A 23,314-nucleotide genomic window follows, 5' to 3' on the forward strand; every position below is an offset into this window, starting at 1 on the left:
GTTTTACACAATACAGTATTTAAAACAGTTTTAAACAACTTAAAATTACAAAATAAGGCATGTTCTAAAAATATCCATCTCAAGAGTCAAAAGCCAGGGTGGAGAGAAAAAACATGGTTCTGGAATTGATTTATTATTAGATACAGTAATATGTGAAATGTGAAAGATAAATAAGAAATGTATAATGAAATAAGAGGATGAATTGATAAAGGGAAACAACACAACAATGGGAAGAATTGAGATACTGAGATCACCCACGGGTGGGGGGGAGTGGCGGGGAGAGGGGGTAAAAGGGAATGCAGTTATGGGCTGTAATATTAAGTTCGGAAATATCAGGCATCCCCAAACTTCGGCCCTCCAGATGTTTGGGACTACAATTCCCATCATCCCTGACAACTGGTCCTGTTAGCTAGGGATCATGGGAGTTGTAGGCCAAAACATCTGGAGGGCCGCAGTTTGGGGATGCCTGGGATATATGTATGAAATTAATTTGGATATGTGTGATGCTTGTACGTGTTTAATGTATTTGTGTATCTTTCTTTGGTGTAAAAAAAAAAAGCTAGGGTGAAGAAATGTGTCTTCAGCATCTACCAAAAACTGCATAGTTAAGGTGCTCAATGCACCTACATGGGGCAAGTAGTTAGACAATTATGGGGCCCTGTCCCAGGTCACCACCACCCCAAACTTATGAAGGTGGAAGAACAACCAAGAGGACCCCCCTGCAGATCTCAGCACTTGAGAGGGTCTGTAGGGAAGGCGGTCATCTTTCAGGTATTTGAGGCCCGTGTCATTCAGGGCTTCTGAATAGTTCAGCCGGTTGGAGCATGATACTTTTAATCTCAGGGTTGTAAGTTCGAGTCCCACGTTGGGCAAAATATTCCTGTATTGCAGGGCGTTGGACTAGATGACCCTTGTCCCGTCCAACTCTACAATTCTATGATTCCATCTTCATGAGAACTCTGTAAGGTATGTTGGAAATGTAAGGAAAAGGAAGGTACCTTTTATCACATGTGGTGGGAATGTAAGAAAGTGAAAGGCTTTTGGGATATGATATATAATGAACTTAAGAAAATGTTGAAGTATACATTTGCTAAAAAAAATCCAGAAGCCTTTTTACTAGGAATTACAGGTACTGGAATTAAAAAGCAAGACACAAAACTTTTCCAATATGCAGTAATGGCAGCAAGAATATTAATCACATAAAAATGGAAACTAGAAGAATTACCGACCAAAGAAGAATGGACAGTGAAATTGATGGAGTATGCGGAACTGGGTAAGATGACAGGAAGAATCCGAGAACAGTGGGACCAGAAGTTAATCAAAGATTGGACTAAATTTACAGACTATTTGAAAGACAGTTGCACTCAAATGAAAACGTTGGTAGGATTGCAAGAAGCTTTGTATGTTATAAAAAAGGAAAGTCATTGTAATTTGGATTTGAGGGATAGGTTTTATAATAATTTAAATCAATGATTGATAAGTGAAGTATAGATATTAGAGATAAATGTTAGAAAATCGTAAGAAGGGTTTGATGGAAGGCAAGGCTTGAAAAAGCGAAAGGGATAAAATATGGAAAATAAGGAGATGAGATTGTATTGTTAAAAATTTTTTAAAAAATTATATGGCAAAAAAGAGAACTCTGTAAGGTAGGCTGACCACCCAGTCTGTTTCATTGTTGAGTGGGGGTTTGAACCTTTATGCCTGTACAATGTACATTGTACATGCCAAATCACCATCACCATCAAGTAAAGTTCCTCTGAGCATGCGCAAAGGTGCATTTCCCTCTCTACTGATCTTTTGGTTCCAGGTATAATGGTTTCAAGGTAGGTAAGGCCTTAAGCTGATCTGGGCCTGGTCAGTACCTGGGTGGGTGGGTGGGCCCACCCGGGACCCCATGAATGCCACATTGGGTTCTCGGATGCACAAAATGTGGGATGTATATGTAAGAAAATAAATGTCTACATTAATAGGCACACACACATCTGCTAAGGTGAAGGGAGACATGGAGCTATTTTAGGATTAGCCACAATCCCCGTGATCAAGCGCCTATTTCTGATCCCAGGCCCCTCCTGATTTCCTGAGTCCGTCCCCCACCCCACCTCAAAATCTCTCTCTGGAGCTGCTAAAGTGATTCATCGCCCCTCCTCCTTCCCCTGCTCAGAGAGCGGCCTTAAAATTGCACAGACATAAAAATAAACCGTTTTCTTGATCTGCGCATCATATTAATAGCAGAGCCACTAGCACGTGGGCTGATGCCATGGGGGGGGGGGAGAGCAGGAGCCAGAGACATATCGATATTAGATTCTCTCCTTCTTTTCTCCATCCGCTAAGGCATCTCAGCAGCCCATCACCCTGGGATGCCTGTGTGTTGCCCAGCCAGTGGTTGCCATAGCAACAGAGCGTGGGGTGGGGGGAGATGCAGGAGAAGATGGAGGGGGAGAAAGAAGCAGAAGTGGACATGGAGAGAAAAAAGGGGGGCAGGGAGTAGCAATCTACATTTTAAAAAATATGCATTTAATTATGAGTCAGTTTGTGCAATCTCTTTTCGGCATCTACTGTATTTCGAATACACAGGTGTATTTTCTGAACCAGAGGTGGGGGACGTGGTCCTCCAGATGTAGCTGGATTCTCCCATCATCCCTGACTGCTGGCCGTGCTGACCCTTCATTCTAGCATGTGTGTGGTGGTGGGGATGCACTTTGCACATGCTCTGATGCACTCTTGGTGTTTTTTCTTCCTGCACAGAGCTTCTACAGCTTAGTAGCCAGATAGACTGAGCTAGGAAGCAGGAAATCCCCAGGAAGACAGATAGGCATTAAGGGTTGTCTTCATTGTTAATCCTACTCAGAGCAGACCCACTGAAAATAACAGTGAGAACTAACTTGAAAAGGTTAAGTTAGGTCCAGTCGTGACCGATTCTGGGGTTGCGGCGCTCATCTCGTTTTATTGGCCGAGGGAGCTGGCGTACAGCTTCCGGGTCATGTGGCCAGCATGACTAAGGCGCTTCTGGTGAACCAGAGTAGCGCACGGAAACGCCGTTTACCTTCCCGCCAGAGTGGTACCTATTTATCTACTTGCACTTTGACGTGCTTTCGAAGTGCTAGGTTGGCAGGAGCTGGGACAGAGCAACGGGAGCTCACCCCGTTGCGGGGATTCGAACTGCCGACCTTCTGATAGGCAAGTCCTAGGCTCTGTGGTTTAACCCACAGCACCACCCGCGTCCCACGAGAACTAACTTAGGCCCATTAATTTCCATGTGTTTACTCTGAGCGAGACTTTGCTGAAAAGCACCCAAGTATGCGTGCCTGCTTTTATCCTGACAATAAAGCAGTGGATTTGCGGTGGGGAGGGCTGCAGATTCCTTCCTATGAACTGCATGGCAAGCAGAGAGTTACTACTTTGTGAGTAGACCCTATGGATTTCAATGAGTTACAATTTCACCAGCTGGATAATTGTCCCTTGGCTCTGCATCAGGAATAGAGGGAGAGCAATTTCATCCCAGAGTGGAGAGCCACTTAGGTGTTGCAGAGATAATGTGTTTGAAATATCATTTGACATTGCAAAAATATGGCAAGTGCTGCTATGATTACCGCTACTTCACAGGTTTCCGGGCTAACATTGACATTATATTCTGGGGCTGAGCTCTCCCGTTCAGATTATTCGCTCAGACGTCAAGGGATTCGCCCCTCTGCCACCTGCCAACCCACAAGTCCTCATTTCCCATGCCTAAGGTATGTCATAAGAATGTTAAAACATAAGGAGAGCCTGCTGGATCAGGCCAAAGGAGGCCCATATAGTCCGGGATCCTGTGCTCACAGTGGCCAACCAGATGCCCCAATGGGAAACCTGCAAGCAGGATTCGAACGCAAGAGCAACTCTCCCCTCCTGCGTTTTCAAGAAACTGGTATTCAAAGCATTGCTGCTTCTGATTGTGGAGGCAGAGCATAGCCATCCTGGCTAGTAGCCAGCAATAGCCCTCTCCTCCATGAATTTGTATAATAATAATATTTGTATAATAATAATAATAATAACAATAATAATAGTTATTATTGTTATTATTATTATTATTTCTTCCCCACCCATTTTATTCCCCAGCCACTCTGGGTGGCTCCCAACAGAACATTAAAAACACAATAAAACATCAAACATTAAAAACTTCCCTAAACAGATGTCTTCTAAAAGTCAGATAGTTGTTCATTTCCTTGACATCTGATAGGAGGGTGTTCCACAGGGCGGGAGCCACTACCAAGAAGGCCCTCTCCTCGCAGTGAGGGACCCGCCAGAAGGCCCTCGGCTTAATCTTTTTTCTCCATGCCATGTATCATTTTGAAAACTTCTATTATGTCCTTGCATTTACTCTAAAGCAGGGGTCAGCAAACTTTTTCAGCAGTCCACTGTCCCTCAGACCTTGTGGGGGGGGTCAGACTATATTTGGGGGGGGGGGAATATGAACGAATTCACATGCCCCACAAATAACCCAGAGATGCATTTTAAATAAAAGAACACATTCTACTCATGTAAAAACACGCTGATTCCCGGACCGTCCACGGGCAGGATTTAGAAGGTGATTGGGCCAGATCCAGCCCCTGGGCCTTAGTTTGCCTACCCATGCTCTAAAGTTAAAATAAACAGTCAGAAGTCCTCCAGGCACTGCCTGCTTCATTGCTGTTGCTTTGGGGAAGGGCCGCAGCTCAGCGGAAGAGCATTTGCTTTTCACACAAAGGGTCCCAGGTTCAATCCCCAGGTAGGACTGGGAGAGGCCCCCACCTGACACTATGGAGAGCTGCTGCCAGTCAGTGTAGACAGTACAGAGCATGATGGACCAGTGGCCAGACTCAATATAAGGCAGCTTCCTAGGTTCCTATGTTGCCATGTTTGCATGGTACCTATAGAACAACAACAACAACAATTATTATTATTATTATTAATTATTATTAATACCCCATCCATCTGGCTGGGTTTCCCCAGCCACTCTGGGCAGCTACCAAGAGAACACTAAAAACAGAATAAAACTTCAAACATGAAAAACTTCCCTAAACAGGCCTGCCTTCAGATGTCTTCTAAAAGTCAGACAGTTGTTTATTTCCTTGACATCTGCTGGGAGGCCATTCCACAGGGCGGGCACCACTAGTATTGTGAAGTTGGAATGGACCTCAAGGGTTATCAACCCTCTCAACGCATAGAAATTCTGATGCTGCAGAAACAGGAGTGTGGTACAGAAAGGCTGGCATCTGAGCAGAGCTTGATGCTGTGGGTTTGCATTCCCCTGGCGGATGGGACTCTGCCACACCTGCTCTGCTCAGCAGTTTTAATAAAAGAGGGAATGATTCCCTCCCCCCCATAATCAGAGCAGACATTGCTGGTAGGAGGGAAATTATATCTGCTGGGTCTGCGGGGAAATGTAGCACTTATAAAGACTCGCCTTATTGCTGCAATTGTTATTTGCTTTTAGTATTATATAATATTGTGCATCGAATATTGTGTGTTTTAATTCTTAAGGAAGGCGGCAGTGGATGTTTTGCCCAAGGGTTCTGGCAAAGGCACAATGGTTTAGCACAGGCATCCCCAAACTTCGGCCCTCCAGATGTTTTGAACTACAATTCCCATCTTCCCCAACCACTGGTCCTGTTAGCTAGGGATCATGGGAATTGTAGGCCAAAACATCTGGAGGGCTGCAGTTTGGGGATGCCTGGTTTAGCGGGTGGCAGCCTGACAAGGGGTCTAGGCCCAAATCTCAGCAATAAAGTCCTTAGGCTGACCACCCTTTCTCATCTGTGCTATCCTCACAGGGTTGTTGTGAAAAGGAAAGAGAGGACCATATCCATCGCTCTGTCTCTCTCCTTTTAAAGAAAACAATACAGCACCGGGAACTACAGTGCACAGAGAAGTAAAAACAAAAATTATCCTTACCTAGACCTTGAACACATACACGACCTGAAGAAATTGCAGCCTTGTAACATCAACCATTTGGCTTCCTGGGTTGGCTTGCTTTCCTTTTCCCTCCGCTCCCCACTTTCCTTTTATGCTGTGGCTTTTTAGAGCTTAAGGGCAGAGTCTGTGTTGTTTTCATTGTAAGGTGCTCTGGGAGCTTTTGCAAGGTTATAAATGTTTTCAATCAATAATAAATGTAAAGGGTGACACTTTGGGAGGCAGCAGAGGGGACAGGTAGGAAAGGGAGATGCAAGGGATGAATCTGAGCAAATCCAGTTAAGTTTTACTTTATTAAATAGGTTATATCTTGTTTTATCCCTTGCGTTCAAAGCAGCTTACAGTAGTTTTCCAGTTTGTCCTTCTGTGTTTGTCCCCACCCCCATGGACTTACAATCTAAGGGCAGATCCACACCAATGCCTTTAAAGCACGTTCAATGCACGTTTAAAGTTCACGAGTTTCCCCAAAAAATACTGGGAACTGTAGTTTGTTCAGGGTGCTGGGAACTCCAGCTCTGTGAGGGTGAAACTACATTTCCCAGGATTCTTGGGGGGGGGGGTTATCGTGTGCTTTAAATGTGCATTGGATGCACTTTAAATTTAGGGTATGGTTTTGCCCTAAGTCTGTGCAGTTTTATTCTTATTTCAACCATCCAATACAATATTAAAGAACAGCATTTACCAAAAAATATATTTACATTAAAACATCACACAGACACACACACACACACACACACACACTTAAAATAATTTAAAAAGTTAAAAGAACCAATGCATTAAAACCATCCAATTAATTTTATTTATTTATTTTTTGCAATTCACGATATTGACCTCAGTAAAATTTCTCCTTGGCTTTCCGGCAGCCACTGCAAATCTCACAACTTTGCCAGTCACGAAGTTGTCAGAATCAGACAACCTACATGTGCTTTTCACTTGATTGTCGCCATCAGGTATCTTACTTACCAAATTCAGAATAAACTTTACCCTCTGTTCAGAATACAAAAAAGATCTTCCCTAAGTCAATAAAGAGGGGTTTTTTTGGGGGGGGGGAGAGGAGGCAGAAGGAAATAAATACTGTACATGGCATATTAAATAATTAAATAATTTTATAGTGTACTTTCAGGTTTGTGGGGAAAGATTCCTTCTTTTTCAATTTTGCGTTTTTAAATGTTCCTGCATTTATATCCCACCTCAAGGTGGTTCTCCTCCTCCTCCTCATTTAACCTTCAGAACAACAACCTTGCAGGGCAGGCTTGGATGAGAGGCAGCAACTGACCCCCCTCCCCCTACCCAGTGAGTTTCATGGCTGACTGGCAATTCAAACCACGGTCTCTCCCAGACCCTAGCAGTCCAACACTCTAACCACTACACCACACTGCCTCTGTGATTATTATAATTCATTTCCCAGTGCCAACATGAAAGACCCGACAGTCAAAGACTACAAAGAAAGAAATGACCTGCTGCTCTTTTATTGCAGAATTAACGCCACCTGGACTAAACCTGTACTGTGACTCACCAACGCCCCAAAATTACTGTAAGTGGTGGGGAGAAAACGCCCCAAAATTACTGTAAGTGGTGGGGAGAAAACGCCCCAAAATTACTGTAAGGGGTGGTGTGGTGGTGGGGACACTAACCCTAGCAAAGAGAACAAAATTCATAAGCGTTGGCTTGGCTAGCAGCGAGCCTTTAAGAGGCGATCTTCTCTCCCCCACCCCAAAAAAGAGAGAAAGGTGGTGCAGTGTATGTTTTAATTGGGGCGGGGGGGGGTCCTCTCTCCCTTGCATTTGAGGGGGCTAAAAATAGCAGAATCCGCCATCCAGCCTTGCGAACCTCAGAATGGTTGGTTGGTAGGATAGATGGATGGAGAGATAGACGCCTCCGCCGCGCCGCCCCCCCCCCCCAATTCCCCAAATCTTAAAGGAACTGGATGATCTTTGGAGATGGCTGGGTAGCGATTGGCCCTTTCGCTCCATCCCCGAAGCAGCGGAGCGGGTGGGGGGTGGGGGGTTAGCATCATTCCCAGGCACCAAAATAACACAGCGCCAGAGAGCAGCAGCAGGAGGAGGAGGACACGTGTTCGGCGTGCAGAGTAGACGGGCGAGATCGCCAGTGCCCCCCTGCTCCGTGGCTCCCCCCCCCCCACCTTCCTCCTCCAGGGAGCGCAGCAGAAGCATGCAGCCCGGGTGAGGAGCCTCGCTTTGCCAGCCCCCGGCAGGGTGGTGGTGGATCACAGAAGACCCCCGGACGACGCAGCCAGGTACCTTTTCCAGCAGAGCTGTTTGGGTTCCATGCAGGTGTGCAGCGGTGGCTGCGTTTCCCCTGGGCTGTGGGATGCAAACTTTGATCCTCGGTTTTTTTTTAAACCAAATGAAACGGGGTTTTAATTTTAAATACCTTTCTTCAACCAGGTGGCCATCTGTTGGGGAGAAGGGCTGGCAGGGAGTTTGGGGTGTTCATGAGCATTAAGAGAGTCAGGCCAGGGTGGGGTGGGGTGAACTGCCCAGTGTCATTTTGCGCCAGGGCTGAAAGTGTGAGAAAATCATGTTATTTTTGCATCTGGGTCGAAAGTGTGACAAAAGCATGTTGCTTTCCCACCAGGGTCGAGAGAGTGTGACAAAATCAGAATATCTTTTTGGGGGTGGGGGCTTCCTTTGATTTCTGAGGTTGGGGGGGGGACCTCAGACCCAGCAGGCTGCTGGGTCTTTGAAGGAACCAGCTCCCTGGTTTCCTTGAAGAAAATCCCTACCAAAATCAGGGGGGTGATTCCCTGCTTTCCCCCACCCATCCCCGATCTCCAAATGCTAAAAAAAACGGGGGTCTCGAAGACACGGAAAGAAAAGGAGGGGCCCTAGTAGCATCAGACTCTCCCACCTTCTTCCCTGCAGGTTTAACAGACTCTAAATCTGCCAGTGACAGCCTGGAGCAAAATGCACCCTCAATTTGCGTGTGGTGTGGGCAAGGTCTCCACCCTTTCCTGATTTCCCAGTTCAGAAGTGGGGATATTTCTAAAAGTATTCCAATCCAGTCATGCCTTACGCCTCCTTTCGTTTCACATCACACACCCCCACAACACCTGTTTCAGGAAGACTGGGGTGGGGGGAATATTACTGATATCTTGGCTATATGCAAAGGCACCCTTTCTGCCTTGCTTCTGAAAACCACAACGAATCCATTCGCTCATTAAGGCTGGCTTTTGGGCTCACTTCCCTACTGTTATGTAACCGAAGTGGAAGCAACCCCCCCCCCACACACACACAACTCACACTAATTTTGAGTAATCTCTTTTGTCTTCACATCCCCAAACATCCAGGCCTGAAATTCCAAACAGAAACAGCACACCCCACCACACACACCTCTCTCTAGTGGTAGATATTACCCCTCTATCAGTCTGCCAAATAAATGCCACCTCCTTGCCCCTCCTACCGTAAGAGCCAAGAAGATGCAAGGCTAAAAATAAAGTGTGTGTGTGTGTGTGTGTGTGTGTGAGAGAGAGAGAGAGAGAGAGAGAGAGAGAGAGAGAGAGAGAGAGAGATTATTTCTTCAGTTATTCCAGTTTTCGATCTTTTTAAAATAATAATAATAATAATTGCAAAAGATCAATCTGCCTCCCTCCCACCCACTTGGCATTAATGAAGTATCTCTCAATAAAGTCAGTTTGCCCAGCAATGGTCATCAAACGTTTGCTGTTTTGAGTGGGTCCGAGATTCAAGCGGAGAGCTCTCTTGAGACCTACTTCCGGCTATGATAAATATGTCCAGGTCTCCGGGGAGGAGGGGAATCTGGGTGGAGGAAGGCAAGGCGAAGGGCTTTAGTATCAGATTTGTCATTAATTTGGAGCCAGGCTCGTTGAGGATAAATTATGCATCTTCCTGGGAGACCCAAGATGGAACTGTATGCCTTATTACACCCCCAGCATGACATAAGGATTTTGCTAATATTTGATATATGGCTCTTGTAGATTTCATTCGAGTGCCCCTAGAGGGACTGGAGAAATGATATGGAGAGCATTGCGTGGGGGGAGGGGGGGAGAGAGTGGGGAATCTGCAAGGATGAGGGTAGCCATTCGTCATTCTGTCAATTCCTGGAAAATGCAGGTGGTCCCCGGTCACCTTAAATAGCTTGACCTGAGCTTTGCGTTGGGTTTCACCCAGATTGCAATTCAAGAGCTGAGATTTGGGGTTTGTAAAAGGGAAGCTTTTAATGTTTGGTGTTTCATTGTGTTTTCATATTTTGCTGGAAGCCGCCCAGAGTGGCTGGGGCAACCCTGTCAGGTGGGCAGCATACAAATGACAAAATAATCATTAAATCCTTATTTAAGGCGCCCAAGGGCTGTATGTCCTGCAAACTGCGAGGATCGCTTTTCTTTTCTGCGGAAAGCTTTTCCATTTCGTAAGTTCGTTGTCAACGCCATCGCAAGGGGTTTGGACTAGATGACCCCTTTCGGGGACCTTCCGATTCTATGATTCTATGATTCTGTGAGCAAATGTATGCTAGCCTCAGATACGCTATCAGGCAAGCTTGGCCGTGTTGACATTTTTAGATTTGATTGCTAAATGCAAGCAAGGCAAACAGGTCTAAATTAGATCACCCTTCCAGGGTGACAGAAAAATTTCCAGTGTAAATTAGCTGCATTTGTGTGTGACATTCAAATGCTTTGCAGAAACCCTCACATAGCTGGCTGCAAAGAGGAAATGTCTCTCTTAATACCAACATGAACCACAGCTCTGGGGCACTTGGCTGGGCATCCCTCTCTACTTACAATACCGCCCTGAACCAGGTCCTGCTACAGGGTCAGCAAGCAGTTAGTTCCCCACCAATAAGCCTAGGTGCCCTCCTTGTGGCTCCCTCAAATTATTCCGTGACCTGGAGTTAGTGAACAATCTCATGAGCAAAGGTCTTTCTAGGAAGTGAGGCAAGGGCTGGGTGGACTTGTTGAGTCACACCTTAAAAGACGAAAGCAAAATTTTGGGGTAACTGAGAACAAAGGAATTTTGTGTGTCCCCTGACCTCAACCTGCAGTAGGTGCTGTTGCCAACTTTTTAGCCCCCCACCCCACCCAGCTTGCTACTGTGGCCTTAGCTGCGGCTTGTGTCAAATGTCCTCACGCACTCATCAATGACTGCGGTTAAGGACACAGAAACACTGGTCATTTGAACAGCTGGCAACTCTCCGTGGAGGTACTAATCCCCACTCTGCAGGATAATTATAATTATTTTAGTTACAGGTAGGTAGCCATGTTGGTCTGACGTAGTCGAAACAAAACAAAAAAATTCCTTCCAGTAGCACCTTAGAGACCAACTAAGTTTGTCATTGGTATGAGCTTTCGTGTGCATGCACACTTCTTCAGATACGTGTGCATGCACACGGAAGCTCATACCAATGACAAACTTACTGTAGTTGGTCTCTAAGGTGCTACTGGAAAGAATTTTTTTATTTTGTTATAATTATTTTATTTATATCCTGCCTTTCCCCCAGAACCAGGACTTATAAACACCGGAAAAATCCAGAAATCTAAAAGCATATTCATATAATAGTTCATATAATATTCATGTAATAGTTGAAAAGCAATTAAGGTATAGCAGAATTAAAATGACATAAAAACAAATCTATTAAAATGCAAATAGTAAAAACAGCACAGCACTGTGATAAGTTCTTTCCTTAAAAAAGAAGAGTACAGTCAGTTTCCAAAGGCTTGTCAGAATAAAATAGTCTTCACCAGCCAGCGGCCAGTCTGGCCTCTCTAAGGAGGGAGTTGCAAATAGTATTAAAAAATTGGGCGGGTGCCATAGCTGCCAAGTTATCCCTTTTTTTAAGGGAAATTCCATTATGCTGAATAGGCTTCCTCGCGAGAAAAGGGAAAACTTGGCAGCTATGGCGGGTGCATTTCTTGACTGGCACGGGTGTGGAGATCTCTGGGGAACTCCTATGCTTGGGTCCCATTTGTGGGTTTCCCTTCGGGGCCTCTAGTTAGCTGCTGTGCGAACAGGACTAGACGGCCCCCCTTTGGCCTGATCCAGCTGGCTCTTCTTATGTTCTTATTTAATTATAGTGGCCTCCAGTAGCACAAGGGGTCAGTGCGTCTAGCTGTTAACCAGAAGGTTGGTGGCTTGAGCCCACTGTCAGTTACCAAGCTGGCATCTGGAGCCTGTGGAAACAGAGTACAGCCACGGATAGCCTCCAGGAATTTGTCTGACCCTCTTTTAAAGCCATCTAGGGAGGTGAGCGAGTTCCATCACGGGAATGAGTTCCATGGTTTGACTCTGCACTGAATTTTCTCTGTCCTTAATCTTCCCATGTTCAGCTCCACCGGACAGCCATGAGTTCTAGTGCTATGAGAGAGAGAGGGAGGAAAACTTTGCCCTATCTACTTTATCCATGCCTTGCAAAACTGGATATACTTCTACCACCCCGCTCACCTTTTCTAAAAAGTCCCAAGCGCTGCAACCTTTCCTCATAGGAGAGTGTTGTTGTTTTTAATTTTTTAGGGAAAGGGCCATCACTCAGCTCTGGAGCCCCTGCTTTGCATTCCAAAGGTCTCTTGTTTTATTCCCTGCATCTCCAGGGAGGGCTGGTGTTTTCCGGAGACTCTGAACGATGCAGCATCTTAAGTTCCTAGTTCATCAGCCGGGCTCATTCCAAGCCTTCCTATTCAATCAGTCCTAACTAACTCTGGGGGTCAACTGGTGTGGCTGTGCATGGCCTCCCATGATTTGTGGGCAGGAGGCAATTTGCCTGCCACACTAAATTAGCCACGGTGGGTAGTCAGAAGTGGGATTTATGAGCCAGAGTGCAGATTTGCTCAGCCATCCAGAAGCCACTTGCTCCAAAGCAAGGTCTCATTGAAGCGGCTTCTGTTTTTAAAGCAAGCGCAAAAGGATTCTAAATTAGCGAGCTGGACTCAAACAACCCGGCCGCCTTACCCCACTTTTCCCTCCTTCCAAGAGACACAGGAAGTGGAGGGGTGGCAATTCCAAGCTGATGAGGACTGCAGCCTTGCTGAGGCTGGTTTCCCCTGCGCAAGGAGAAATTGCAGGCTAAAAAGATAAATGGAGGGAAAAAGCCAAAATTCTGCCAAGTGACTCCCCTAAGTGGAAAAGTTGCAGCTTTTGGGACTTTTTTTCAAGCTGAGAGAAAAGGTGACATGATAGGAGATTCTAAAATTATTCATGGCAGGGAGAAAGTGGCTAGTGAGAAGTTTTTCTCCCCCTCTTGTAACACCAGAACTCGTGGACGTTCCATGAAGCTGAAGGTTGGAAGATTCAGGGTGGATAAAGTTCTTCACGTGGCACAGAGGTAAACTGTAGCACTCCCTCAGTAATGGCAGGAGGCAGTAATGGCCACCAACTGGGATGGCTTTAAAATTGTTGTTTAGTTGTGTCTGACTCTTTGTGACCCCATGGACCATAGCATGCCAGGCACTCCTGTCTTCCACTGCCTCCCACAGCTTGGTCAAACTCATGTTTGTAGCTTCGAGAACACTGTCCAACCATCTCGTCCTCTGTTGTCCCCTTCTCCTTGTGCCCTCAATCTTTCCCAACACCAGGGTCTTTTCCAGGGAGTCTTCTCTACTCATCAGGTGGCCAAAGTATTGGAGCCTCAGCTTCAGGATCTGTCCTTCCAGTGAGTACTCAGGGCTGATTTTCTTAAGAATGGATAGGTTTGATCTTCTTGCAGTCCATGGGACTCTCAAGAGTCTCCTCCGGCACCATAATTCAAAAGCATCAATTCTTCGCCGATCAGCCTTCTTTATGGTCCAGCTCTCACTTCCATACATCACTACTGGGAAAACCATAGCTTTAGCTATACGGACCTTTGTCGGCATGGTGATGTCTCTGCTTTTTAAGATGCTGTCTGGGTTTGTCATTGCTTTTCTCCCAAGAAGCAGGCGTCTTTTAATTTCGTGACTGCTGTCACCATCTGCAGTGATCAAGGAGCCCAAGAAAGTAATATCTCTCACTGCCTCCATTTCTTCCCCTTCTATTTGCCAGCAGGTGATGAGACCAGTGGCCATGATCTTGGTTTTTTTGATGTTGAGCTTCAGACCATATTTTGCGCTCTCCTCTTTCACCCTCATTAAAAGCTTCTTTAATTCCTCCTCACTTTAAAATAGGGCTGGACAAATTCACAGAAGGTGTGTTATCTGTGGTGGCTATGTTTTGTCCCAAACAGTTGGAGGGGGCCATGTTGACAAAGGCTGGCTTAGAGAACATGACATATTGAGGGATGTATAGATTCATCAATCCATCAATAAATCAAGAAAGCCGGCAGAAAACTAGTGGATCTGAGGGCAAAAGTTGCCTTCAGGAAGAACCTAATATAGCTCACACAAATAACCTGGTTTGCGCAAGGGAAACAAGACGTTGTCAAGTGACGCTTCCCGCAAAGTCAACTAACCTTTGCAAAAGCTGCCCTGAGATGCCTAGCTTTTAAAGGCATGGGCAGCAAATCTCGAGAATGAGAATTAATTACCCTTTTCCCTTCTGGCTCCTGCGGAAGGGTTTCTGAGTCAGAGCAGGCTGTTTTGGATGCTGCGCCCGGAAGGACCGGCCAATTGTGCCAGTCTGTGTCTTTAACAGCATGTGGATTGAATACTGCTCCTCCTGCCAGCGCTGGCAGGGGCCCGCGCCTCAGCGGGGGCAGCAAAATTGGCACAGCCTGCCTAAGAGACAAGAGGTCCTTCCCTCACTCGGCTTACCGCTGGCCGCCTCTAGAAAAGTCACAGAGATGCTGGGAAGCATCCAAAAGAAAAATCGGCTGCTGAACCTCCCTTGGACCTTAAGGCCTCAAGTTGTCTCCTTGCAAGGTTTGACACCTGAGCTGCCTAGACGTGCATGGAATCGCCAGAGTTCCCCTGACAGAAACTTGCAAAGGAGCAGTGAGTTGGTCTCTCGCGAGGTTGTCAGAGGAGCTGAGAGGCTTGCAAAGTGCTGAGGTTTGACCCAGCAAATTCAGACCCCAAGAAAGCTTCTATTAATTTCAACTGGCGGAAGCTTGCAAAGGAGCAGAGGGGGGACGCTAGCAAGGTTGTCGGAGGAGCTTGCAAAGCGCTTTGTTTTGATCCAGCAAATTCAGATCCTGGGAAAGCTGTCCTTAATTGTCAGGAACTCAGTCCCCGCTCAGGCCTAACTTCTCTCCCACTCTCTCTTTCCGTTCCTGAACCACACTCCTCATTTCCTATCCCTACTTTTCCCCAGTGCTATTTTTTTTTCAGGCCCCACCTCTTCCTTTCCCTGGGTCTATTCATGCTCCTCCTCTTCCCGTTTTATTTCTTTTGCAGACCCTCCAAGCATCCCTATTTTTCAGGGGACAGTCCAGGATTTACAGCAGTCATTCTGGTTTCTGATTTGATCCCACAATGTCCTGCTTTTGTTTAGGACATTCCTATTTTCATCAGAGAAATGTTGGAGGGTATGGAGTAGTTATGCGACCCCCCCCCCGAGCCAAGGAGATACAACCTTTAGAAGACGTCTGAAGGCAGCTCTGTATAAGGACGTTTTTCAGTGTTTCAGTATGTTTTTATATATGTTGGTGGCTGGGGCAACCCAGTCAGATGGGCAGCGTATAAATATTATTACAGTGGTACCTCAGTTGTCAAACGTAATCCATTCCAAAAGACCTCTCAGCTTCCGAAACGTTTGACAACCGAGGCACAAAGAGCGGCCAGCAAAGTCAGTGGAGAAAATCGAAAAACATGCAGCGGAAGCCGTTCGACTTCTGAGGCGCGTTCAGAAATGGAAGCATTTACTTCTGGGTTTTCGGCATTTGAAAACCGAAACGTTCGGCTTCCGAGACACTCAAAAACCGAGGTACCACTGTATTATTATTATTATTATTGAATAGGAAGCCCCTTATTTCATCAGAGAAATGTTGGGGGGAATGCTTTTGGACAGACCTTCAAAAACCCATAATATAGCTCCACAATAGAGCAGTCCTCACGCTCTGGTTTCCCTCGCTTTGTCTCCCATTCAGGTCATGGCGTCCCCTGAGATGTCCTCCTCCATCTCGTGAACTCCTTGCCTCTGCCCAATGCCTGCGGAACCGCCTGCCACCGCCATGGTCCACCCCGAGGGGAGTGCCCTGCTGAAGGCCGTCTGGCAGGGCAAGTTCCGCCTCACCCGCCTGCTGCTAGAGGGCGGGGCCTACATCAACGAGGGCAACACCCAGGGGGAGACCCCCCTCATTGCGGCCTGCCTGGCCCCCTACGAGGACCCTCAGAACAAGTCCCGCATGGTGAGGTACCTCCTGGAGAACGGGGCCGACCCCAACATCCCCGATAAGATGGGGAAGTCCGCCCTGATGCACGCCTGCGCCAACGGGGCTGGGGCTGAGGTGGCCTCCATTTTGTTGGCGCACGGGGCGGAGCCCAGTGCCAAGGATTATTCCGGGTCGTCAGCTTTGGTGTACGCCATCAACAAGGGGGACCGGGGGACCTTGCAGGTGCTCCTGGACGCTTGCAAGGCCAAAGGGAAAGAGGTCATCATCATTACCACAGACACATCCCCCTCGGGGACCAAGAAAACCAAGCAGTACCTGAACTCGCCACCATCGCCAGGCGTGGAGGACAGCCGTTCGCCCGCTCTGTGCATGTCCCCCTCGGACATCGAGGTAAGGACCTCCCAGTCCCCCGGCGGCATCGAGAAGGAAGAGGAGCGTGACGTTTTCAACTTCACCATGGCCACCCGGCTCAGCTGCTCCCCTCTCCCGCACGGCAAAGGGAAGGAGGCGGAGGAGAAAGCCCCGGCCCTCCCGCCCAAAGGCCGGCCCAAGCAGCTGAAGAGGTTGAACTCGGAGCCGTGGGGCCTGGTGGCGCCCTCTGTCCTAGCTGCCTCCCACCAGGAAAAGGCCCGGACCCCAGAAGAGAGGATGACGGCTGAGATGAACGGCCTGAGCTTCTCCAAGAGGCCTCCGTTGTCCCGGAGACACAGCATGGAGGGCCAGGAGTCGTCCTGCCTCAAAATGGCCGCTCACCAGGCCTCAGGGGAAGAGCTGGCCAGCCTGGAAGCCGCGTGGGCAGAGAAAGTCCATTTCAGCCACCTGCACCAGACTCTCGCCCGACGCAACACAGCGCCCGAAACCCAAGACGGAGGCCCGAGTCCTGGCTCCCGGGCTCTGGTCCACCCCAAGCTGAATTGCTTGGACCACTACGAGTTGGATTCCCTCTGCCCCGAGTCCATGCCCGGCTCCCCGGATTCGGGCCGCGTTTCTGTAGAGAGGAGGAAGTACAACGCCTCCCCGTTGACCCTGCCGGCCAGCTCGTCCCGAGAGAGTTTGGAAAGTATCCCCAATGCCGTCTCCCCCATCACGATACGACGCCGGGCCCCGGGTCTCCTCGAGAGGAGGGGCTCTGGGACGCTGCTGCTGGACCACTTTGCCCACACCCGTCCGGGCTTCCTGCCCCCGCTCCACCTCAACCCCCACCCTCCCCTCCGCGACATCCGGGGCAATGGCAAGCCCTCCTCCCCGGCCCACAAGGGCCTGATCCCGGTGGCCCCCACTTCTCCCAAGGGCAAGAGGCTACTCCGGAGGCACTCCATGCAGACGGAGCAGATGAAACAGCTGGTCAGTTTTCAGAGCCTGGTCGCCCAAGGGGACTCGGTGGCCAGTTAAAACATGGCAGAATGTGAACAGGGCAATCTACAGTCTTCTCGTCTTTGCCTCATGGGGACTCGGAGGGCCTTCCACAATGCCGTTTCCCTGCTTTCCTCGCCGGCCTCTGAGCCCACCCTGTCTTCGTAGCTGGGTTTCTGCGTCTTCCTCCTTCCTCTCATTTTGGTGTTCCATGTCGTAGCCGCCATCTTTATAAACTGGACATACGAAGCATGACGTCGGAGCTGACACCGCAAGGCCAGAGTGAAGGGGAGGGGTCTTTAGAGTGAGAAGTCGCTGGTGGCAAGTAGGCGACCAGGAAGTTGGCCCACCTGCTTGCGATGAAATTCTTTGAAGGTTGAGTCGGGTGTTGGCTTCCTTGACTGACCCACCAAAATCTTCATCAGGCATGCAGGAGACTTGTTGGGATCCTTCGCCTCCTGCCCCTACAGACGAGGCTTGGGAACTGCAAAAAGGCAGAGCAATGGAGTCTGATGCTTGACATGGTGGCTCCATTGGGTAAAACCCCAACAACGTCTCTGAGATGAAATCTAGAGGGTGAATTCACATTTGGAAAACATACATTTTGTGGATCGATATCCGCTTTGAGGGTACCGTCCTCAGCAAGCAGAGACCCTCCCCAGTAGGAAAGAGGACTATAAGCCCCCAGATGCTCTTCCCTGGGTCACCTTCATCTATATTCCTTTGGATAATTTTTTTCCCTTTTGGGTGGGGGGAGATTTCAGTTCTCTTGTTGACACTTGATGTTGGTTGGGAAGCTGTGTGCCCAATTTCAGGGACACAAATCTACGCACATCTGGTTTTTAGACCTGGAAAGCTGAAAACGGAGAGGGCACATGTTCTCTTTGTCACCTCCTGGAGTGGGTGGCATGGGCACGGGAGAGCTCTAGCTACGGGTTGCCAGGCTCTCTTCATATGGATCAGAGCCCACCTGGGTTCTTTTGGAGGTGGGGCGTGACTTTCCTGAAAAGTTTGCTGCAGCTGGGATAAATGCCAAACCCAACCCAAGCCTCTTTAAACTGGCATCATCCCCTAGCCCCACAGAATGCCGAAAAATGCCAAGGCAGCCTTTGCCAACCTGGTTTCAACCTGGAAGTTGCAGTCTAGAGCATATGGGAACCAAAAAAAAATATGTTGGCAAAGGCTGCAGTAGGGCAAAACTCCCCCAAAATGCCCGAGACACAGGATATCTATCTATCTCCCTCCCCACCCCACCCCTGAATTAAACTCAGAGACACTCTTCGTTCTTCCTTACAAGGAGGTGCATCTATTTCCTCCACCAGCTCCCAGAATAATGGTATGTTTATGTTGGGAGTACCTGGTTGTTAACCACTTTGGGGGGCACCTCCTCCTCTCCCGTTCCTTGCCAGGGCTCAGGGATGGCAACGGGATTTATCTGGCCAGTAGGGGTAATTCTGGGATTCCCACTGCCGCCGCCCCAAGCAGCCTGTCAGCTGTAACCCAGCCTGCATCAGGGAACCCAGACAAATCTTTGACGCAATCTAAGCTCCCCAAGGCCTGGCCAGCTCTAAAGGGCCCAAGCCTTCAATGCAGTGGTTCGACCCTCTTGCCTCTTGGCCCTCAGCTTGCATGTCCTCTGGGCCAAAAGAGAGCGCCCAGCAACCTCCCCCCAAGAAACATCGATTCCATGGCTGTTCATCCAGTTTGAAACGGATTGAAATGTCTGGTGCAGATCAAGTGCGGGCCTTGACGCTGCGCTCTTTTGGCCAGTCGAGGAGAGCGAGGGGCTCTCCTGCCTCTCCCAGCTTTCCTTGTGCCTCAGTTTCCTGCCAAATGGGGCTCCCGATACCGACCCACGTCTGTAAAACGGCTTCGATAACTGAGGGAGGGAGGGAGGCCGTGGCAAAGCCGCCAGGGTTGCCAGCAACAACGAATGTATCCTCTTGTTCCTTCCTGCGGTTTAGTAGTGTCGACAAAGCAATAGTACTTCGGAGTAACACTTGAACTCAGCCCCTTCCATCCTTAAGCGCTGTTCCGGGGGGCGCTGAAATGACACCCCCACTCTCTCTCTCTCAGCAGGCACAGGGGGGCTTCAGGAAGGTGGGACCCCCACCACTCCCAGGGTACAGGGAAGCCTCAAGGCCTGAGGCCCAATCCAAGCACACCCTCCGCTCTCCTGAAGGAGCACCTGTGCAGTGTTCCCTCTTCCTCGCACTTTTGCTCCCGGTTGTACGGCACACCCTGTGCCGCTGAGTTGTTGGTTTATTCAGGTGGCATGGGCCACCGCCCTGTGAATTTTTTTCCAGCGATAAAAGTCAGTTCAGGTCGGGGTGTGCATTTCATATCCCCCGCCTCTACCACTCCCCCAATTGGATCGCAGCTCCCCATTTCCCTTGCCTGCCTGCCTTTCTTCCCAGCTCAAGACCAGCCAGCCAGAATAACCTCTTCCTTCTCTCACAGCAGTGAGCACTTAATTTTGCTGGAGGCACTCTTTGAGAAGGACATGGCAGGGCCCCACATTAACCTTCCCTCGCAAAAAACAACAACTGGTTGTTTGTTTTTGTTTTTTTTCCAAACCCTGCTTCCACAATCCTCTTCCACTTCCACCTTGGTAACTGGGGCAGAGCACTGGCTGGCCTGCTGCGCTGGAATGTTTATGAACATTCCATGACAGCAGAGAAGTCCAGCCAATAGCGACAGCTCTGCTGCCGGGGAGGGAATATGGACCACCCACTTTCCTGCCTACCGTCAATTCCAGCCACCAAGTTTCTTGAATTTCAGTATTCTGAGTTGTGGAGAAGGGCGTTGGTATCCAGGGTATATTTCCTGCTATGACTCCAACCGCCCCCCCCGCCCCCCCGCTGCCCCACATGCTTTCTTCTCCCAGTCCCAATAATGCCCTCTGTCTGATAGGCAGCCCTCCATGCTCTAAACCGACATTGTTTCCTTAATAGCAAATCACAGGTTCCCCCCCTGAATTTCGTTCAATTGCCTTTGCACTCGTCTTTCTCTTCCAATCGTGGTACAAGCACAATGTCGCCCCCTGTGGCCAAACGCACAACTTGTTGGGTGGTGAATGCCAACCGTTAAAGCTTTTCTGTGCTATAAAGTCCTGTATGGACCAATAGAGATACAGTAGATAGATATAAAATAATGTACACATAATACTGAACAAAAGAACTACTGTGTTTGTTTGCTTATTTGCGTGTCCGTGTTTGTAAATGGCCAACAATGTGCTCCACGCCTCTTGCCTTGAATGCAGCTCAGAGCTTTTCGTGGCACTTCATATTCTCTTATAGGGCCTGTTTTCACCTGGAGGAGAGACAGTGCTGGAGTCCAAGGGTTTATATGTTTGGTTTAGATTTGCGCAGCCTCAGTGTCAGTCCCAAGGAAATTCAGTATATGCTGTCTAGAGTTCTACAAGCTCATAACCTATTTAAGCCGCCACTCTGCCCCCCTCATTCTAGCATCTCACACAACAAGGAACAAAAATACTGACTCGGGAGCTAGGATAGTCAAAAATATATGATAGCCAGCTTGTACTTTTATCATTTCTCTCTTTCTAATATTAATATCAATATTATATTCATATTTATTTGTCGCTTTCCCCCACTGAACAGTCTTGCAAGTGACTTGTACAGGACAAAAAATAAAAGTAACAAGAAACATTTTTAATAAGCAATAAAACAAGACCTGTAAGTACAAAATAGGTAAAGGTAAAGGGACCCCTGACCGTTAGGTCCAGTCGTGACCAACTCTGGGGTTGCGCGCTCGGCGTATAGCTTCCAGGTCATGTGGCCAGCATGACAAAGCCGCTTCTGGCAAACCAGAGCAGCACATGGAAACGCCGTTTACCTTCCCGCTGTAGCGGTTCCTATTTATCTACTTGCACTTTGATGTGCTTTCGAACTGCTAGGTTGGCAGGAGCTGGGACCAAGCAACGGGAGCTCACCCCGTCACAGGGATTCGAACCGCCGACCTTCTGATCAGCAAGCCCTAGGCTCAGTGGTTTAACCACAGTGCCACCTACACCTCTAAAGAACATATCCTGGTCAGCCCGCTTAAAGGGTGAGGTCACAAACATAAAACCCTAATTATCCTTCCAATGTAGGGTCAAAGGGTCAATAGAGACGGGAAGGACCCAAAGTGTTGCTTCATCCTTCCTCTTAGCTCCTGTTCAGGTGGAAAGCATTGGGAAGCTGAATCCTACCCTACCTAGCTGTGATTCCTTCGTTCCTGCATTCTGGCATTCTTGGGAGATTAATTTCACCACTTCTTAATTATAAAATGATAGATGCCGGAGCTCTCGAGTCAACAGCCAGCAATATCCCTCTGTCCCAAGAACCTTTCCCAAGAGCACACACAGGATTGTTGCAGTTTACCCAATGAGCAGAAAGCACTCTGAACACGCTCAGAGAGACACTGATCATTCCAGGATTAAGACCCAAAGGCTTTTTCTCCAGTTCAGAAGCCTCCGGGGGGGGGGGATGAATCTGTAGTAATGTCCCTGGCTAGTTTTCTTAGTGGCTGAAAAACTGCCCACTTGATCTGGATCCGTTCGGCCAAAAACCCCACCTGGTTCCCCTCGGCCCAGATCCACAAGCCAGGGAGCAGCGGAAGATCACGGTTGCAAAGCTCAGGCAGACTGTGTCAATAAAGGCAGGAGGACAGACAGTGACATTTAAAACAGCTGTCCGGAACAAGCAGGGCGCTTTGGAGGGGAAATGCGCACGGGAGTGTTGTGAAGCCAAGCTGGTCGATAGCTGATGGCACAGGAGGAGAAATGGCCGTGGGTGGAGAGCTAAGGAAGAGGCAGGCTGGCACTGTTACGCAGGGAACTTGAGAGCAAGGACGATCCTGTCTTCTGCTGCCTCAAAGGAAATGAGGAGAAATCACACCAGCTTTCCGCCTAAGCCTGCCAAACAGTCACTTTCATACTTTTCAGAGTACACGTGCCTCTGAGCACGTGCAGAGTGATGCACAGGCAAAGTTTTTGTTTCGAGATCAAAGGACTTGTGAGCATGGGCAGAGACTTCCCCCCCCCCCAATGTGGAAGAATATGTTTGAAAAGTGATACTTTAAGACACAGTGACTCTCTGGGTGGGAAGTGGCTTTTGGGAAAAAAAGGTTGAGGCAAGGCAAATATTTCATGTGGATTCCTGTTTTCCAGCACAGGGACAGGAGGCTGAACTTCCGGCTGCTTAGAAACATCTTTTTAAAAAAGCAAAAAACGCTGCTGTTGTTTTTTAACATAGAAAAGAATAAGATACATTATAGTAAAGGTAAAGGGACCCCTGACCGTTAGGTCCTGTCGTGACCGACTCTGGGGTTGCGGCGCTCATCTTGCATTATTGGCCGAGGGAGCCGGCATACAGCTTCCAGGTCGTGTGGCCAGCATGACAAAGCTGCTTCTGGCGAACCAGAGCAGCACACGGAAACGCCGTTTACCTTCCTGCTTGTAGCGGTACCTATTTATCTACAGTGGAACCTCGGTTTATGAACACCGCGGACCCATCTGGAACGGATTAATTCACTTTCCATTACTTTTAATGGGAAAGTTCGCTTCAGTTTATGAACAGACTTCCGGAACCAATTACACCCATGTTTCAGTTTATGAACGCTTCAGTTTAAGTACTTCGCGGACCCGTCTGGAACGGATTAATCCACTTTCCATTACTTTCAATGGAAAAGTTCGCTTCAGTTTATGAACGGTTACTCCGCGGACCGTCTGGAACGGATTAATCCACTTTCCATTACTTTCAATGGGAAAGTTTGCTTCAGTTTATGAACGCTTCAGTTTATGAACAGACTTCCGGAA

The 23,314-nt window shown here is 48.3% G+C and overlaps 1 protein-coding gene across 1 annotated transcript in view; it reads left to right on the forward strand.

The window, feature by feature from the left end:
• ANKRD34A (ankyrin repeat domain 34A) overlaps window positions 1-20,660 on the forward strand; it is a 59,063-nt gene extending 38,403 nt beyond the window's left edge. Inside the window, exon 2 of the mRNA XM_088659175.1 lies at window positions 15,898-20,660. Within this exon, the coding sequence (XP_088515301.1) occupies window positions 15,955-17,535 (1,581 nt within the window). The 5' untranslated portion in view covers window positions 15,898-15,954 and the 3' untranslated portion in view covers window positions 17,536-20,660. The remainder of the gene's footprint in view (window positions 1-15,897) is intronic.
• The last annotated feature ends 2,654 nt before the right edge of the window (window positions 20,661-23,314 follow it).

Source organism: Zootoca vivipara, chromosome 16 (genome assembly GCF_965207765.1).
Source record: "Zootoca vivipara chromosome 16, rZooViv2.hap1.1, whole genome shotgun sequence".
Lineage (NCBI taxonomy): Eukaryota > Metazoa > Chordata > Lepidosauria > Squamata > Lacertidae > Zootoca > Zootoca vivipara.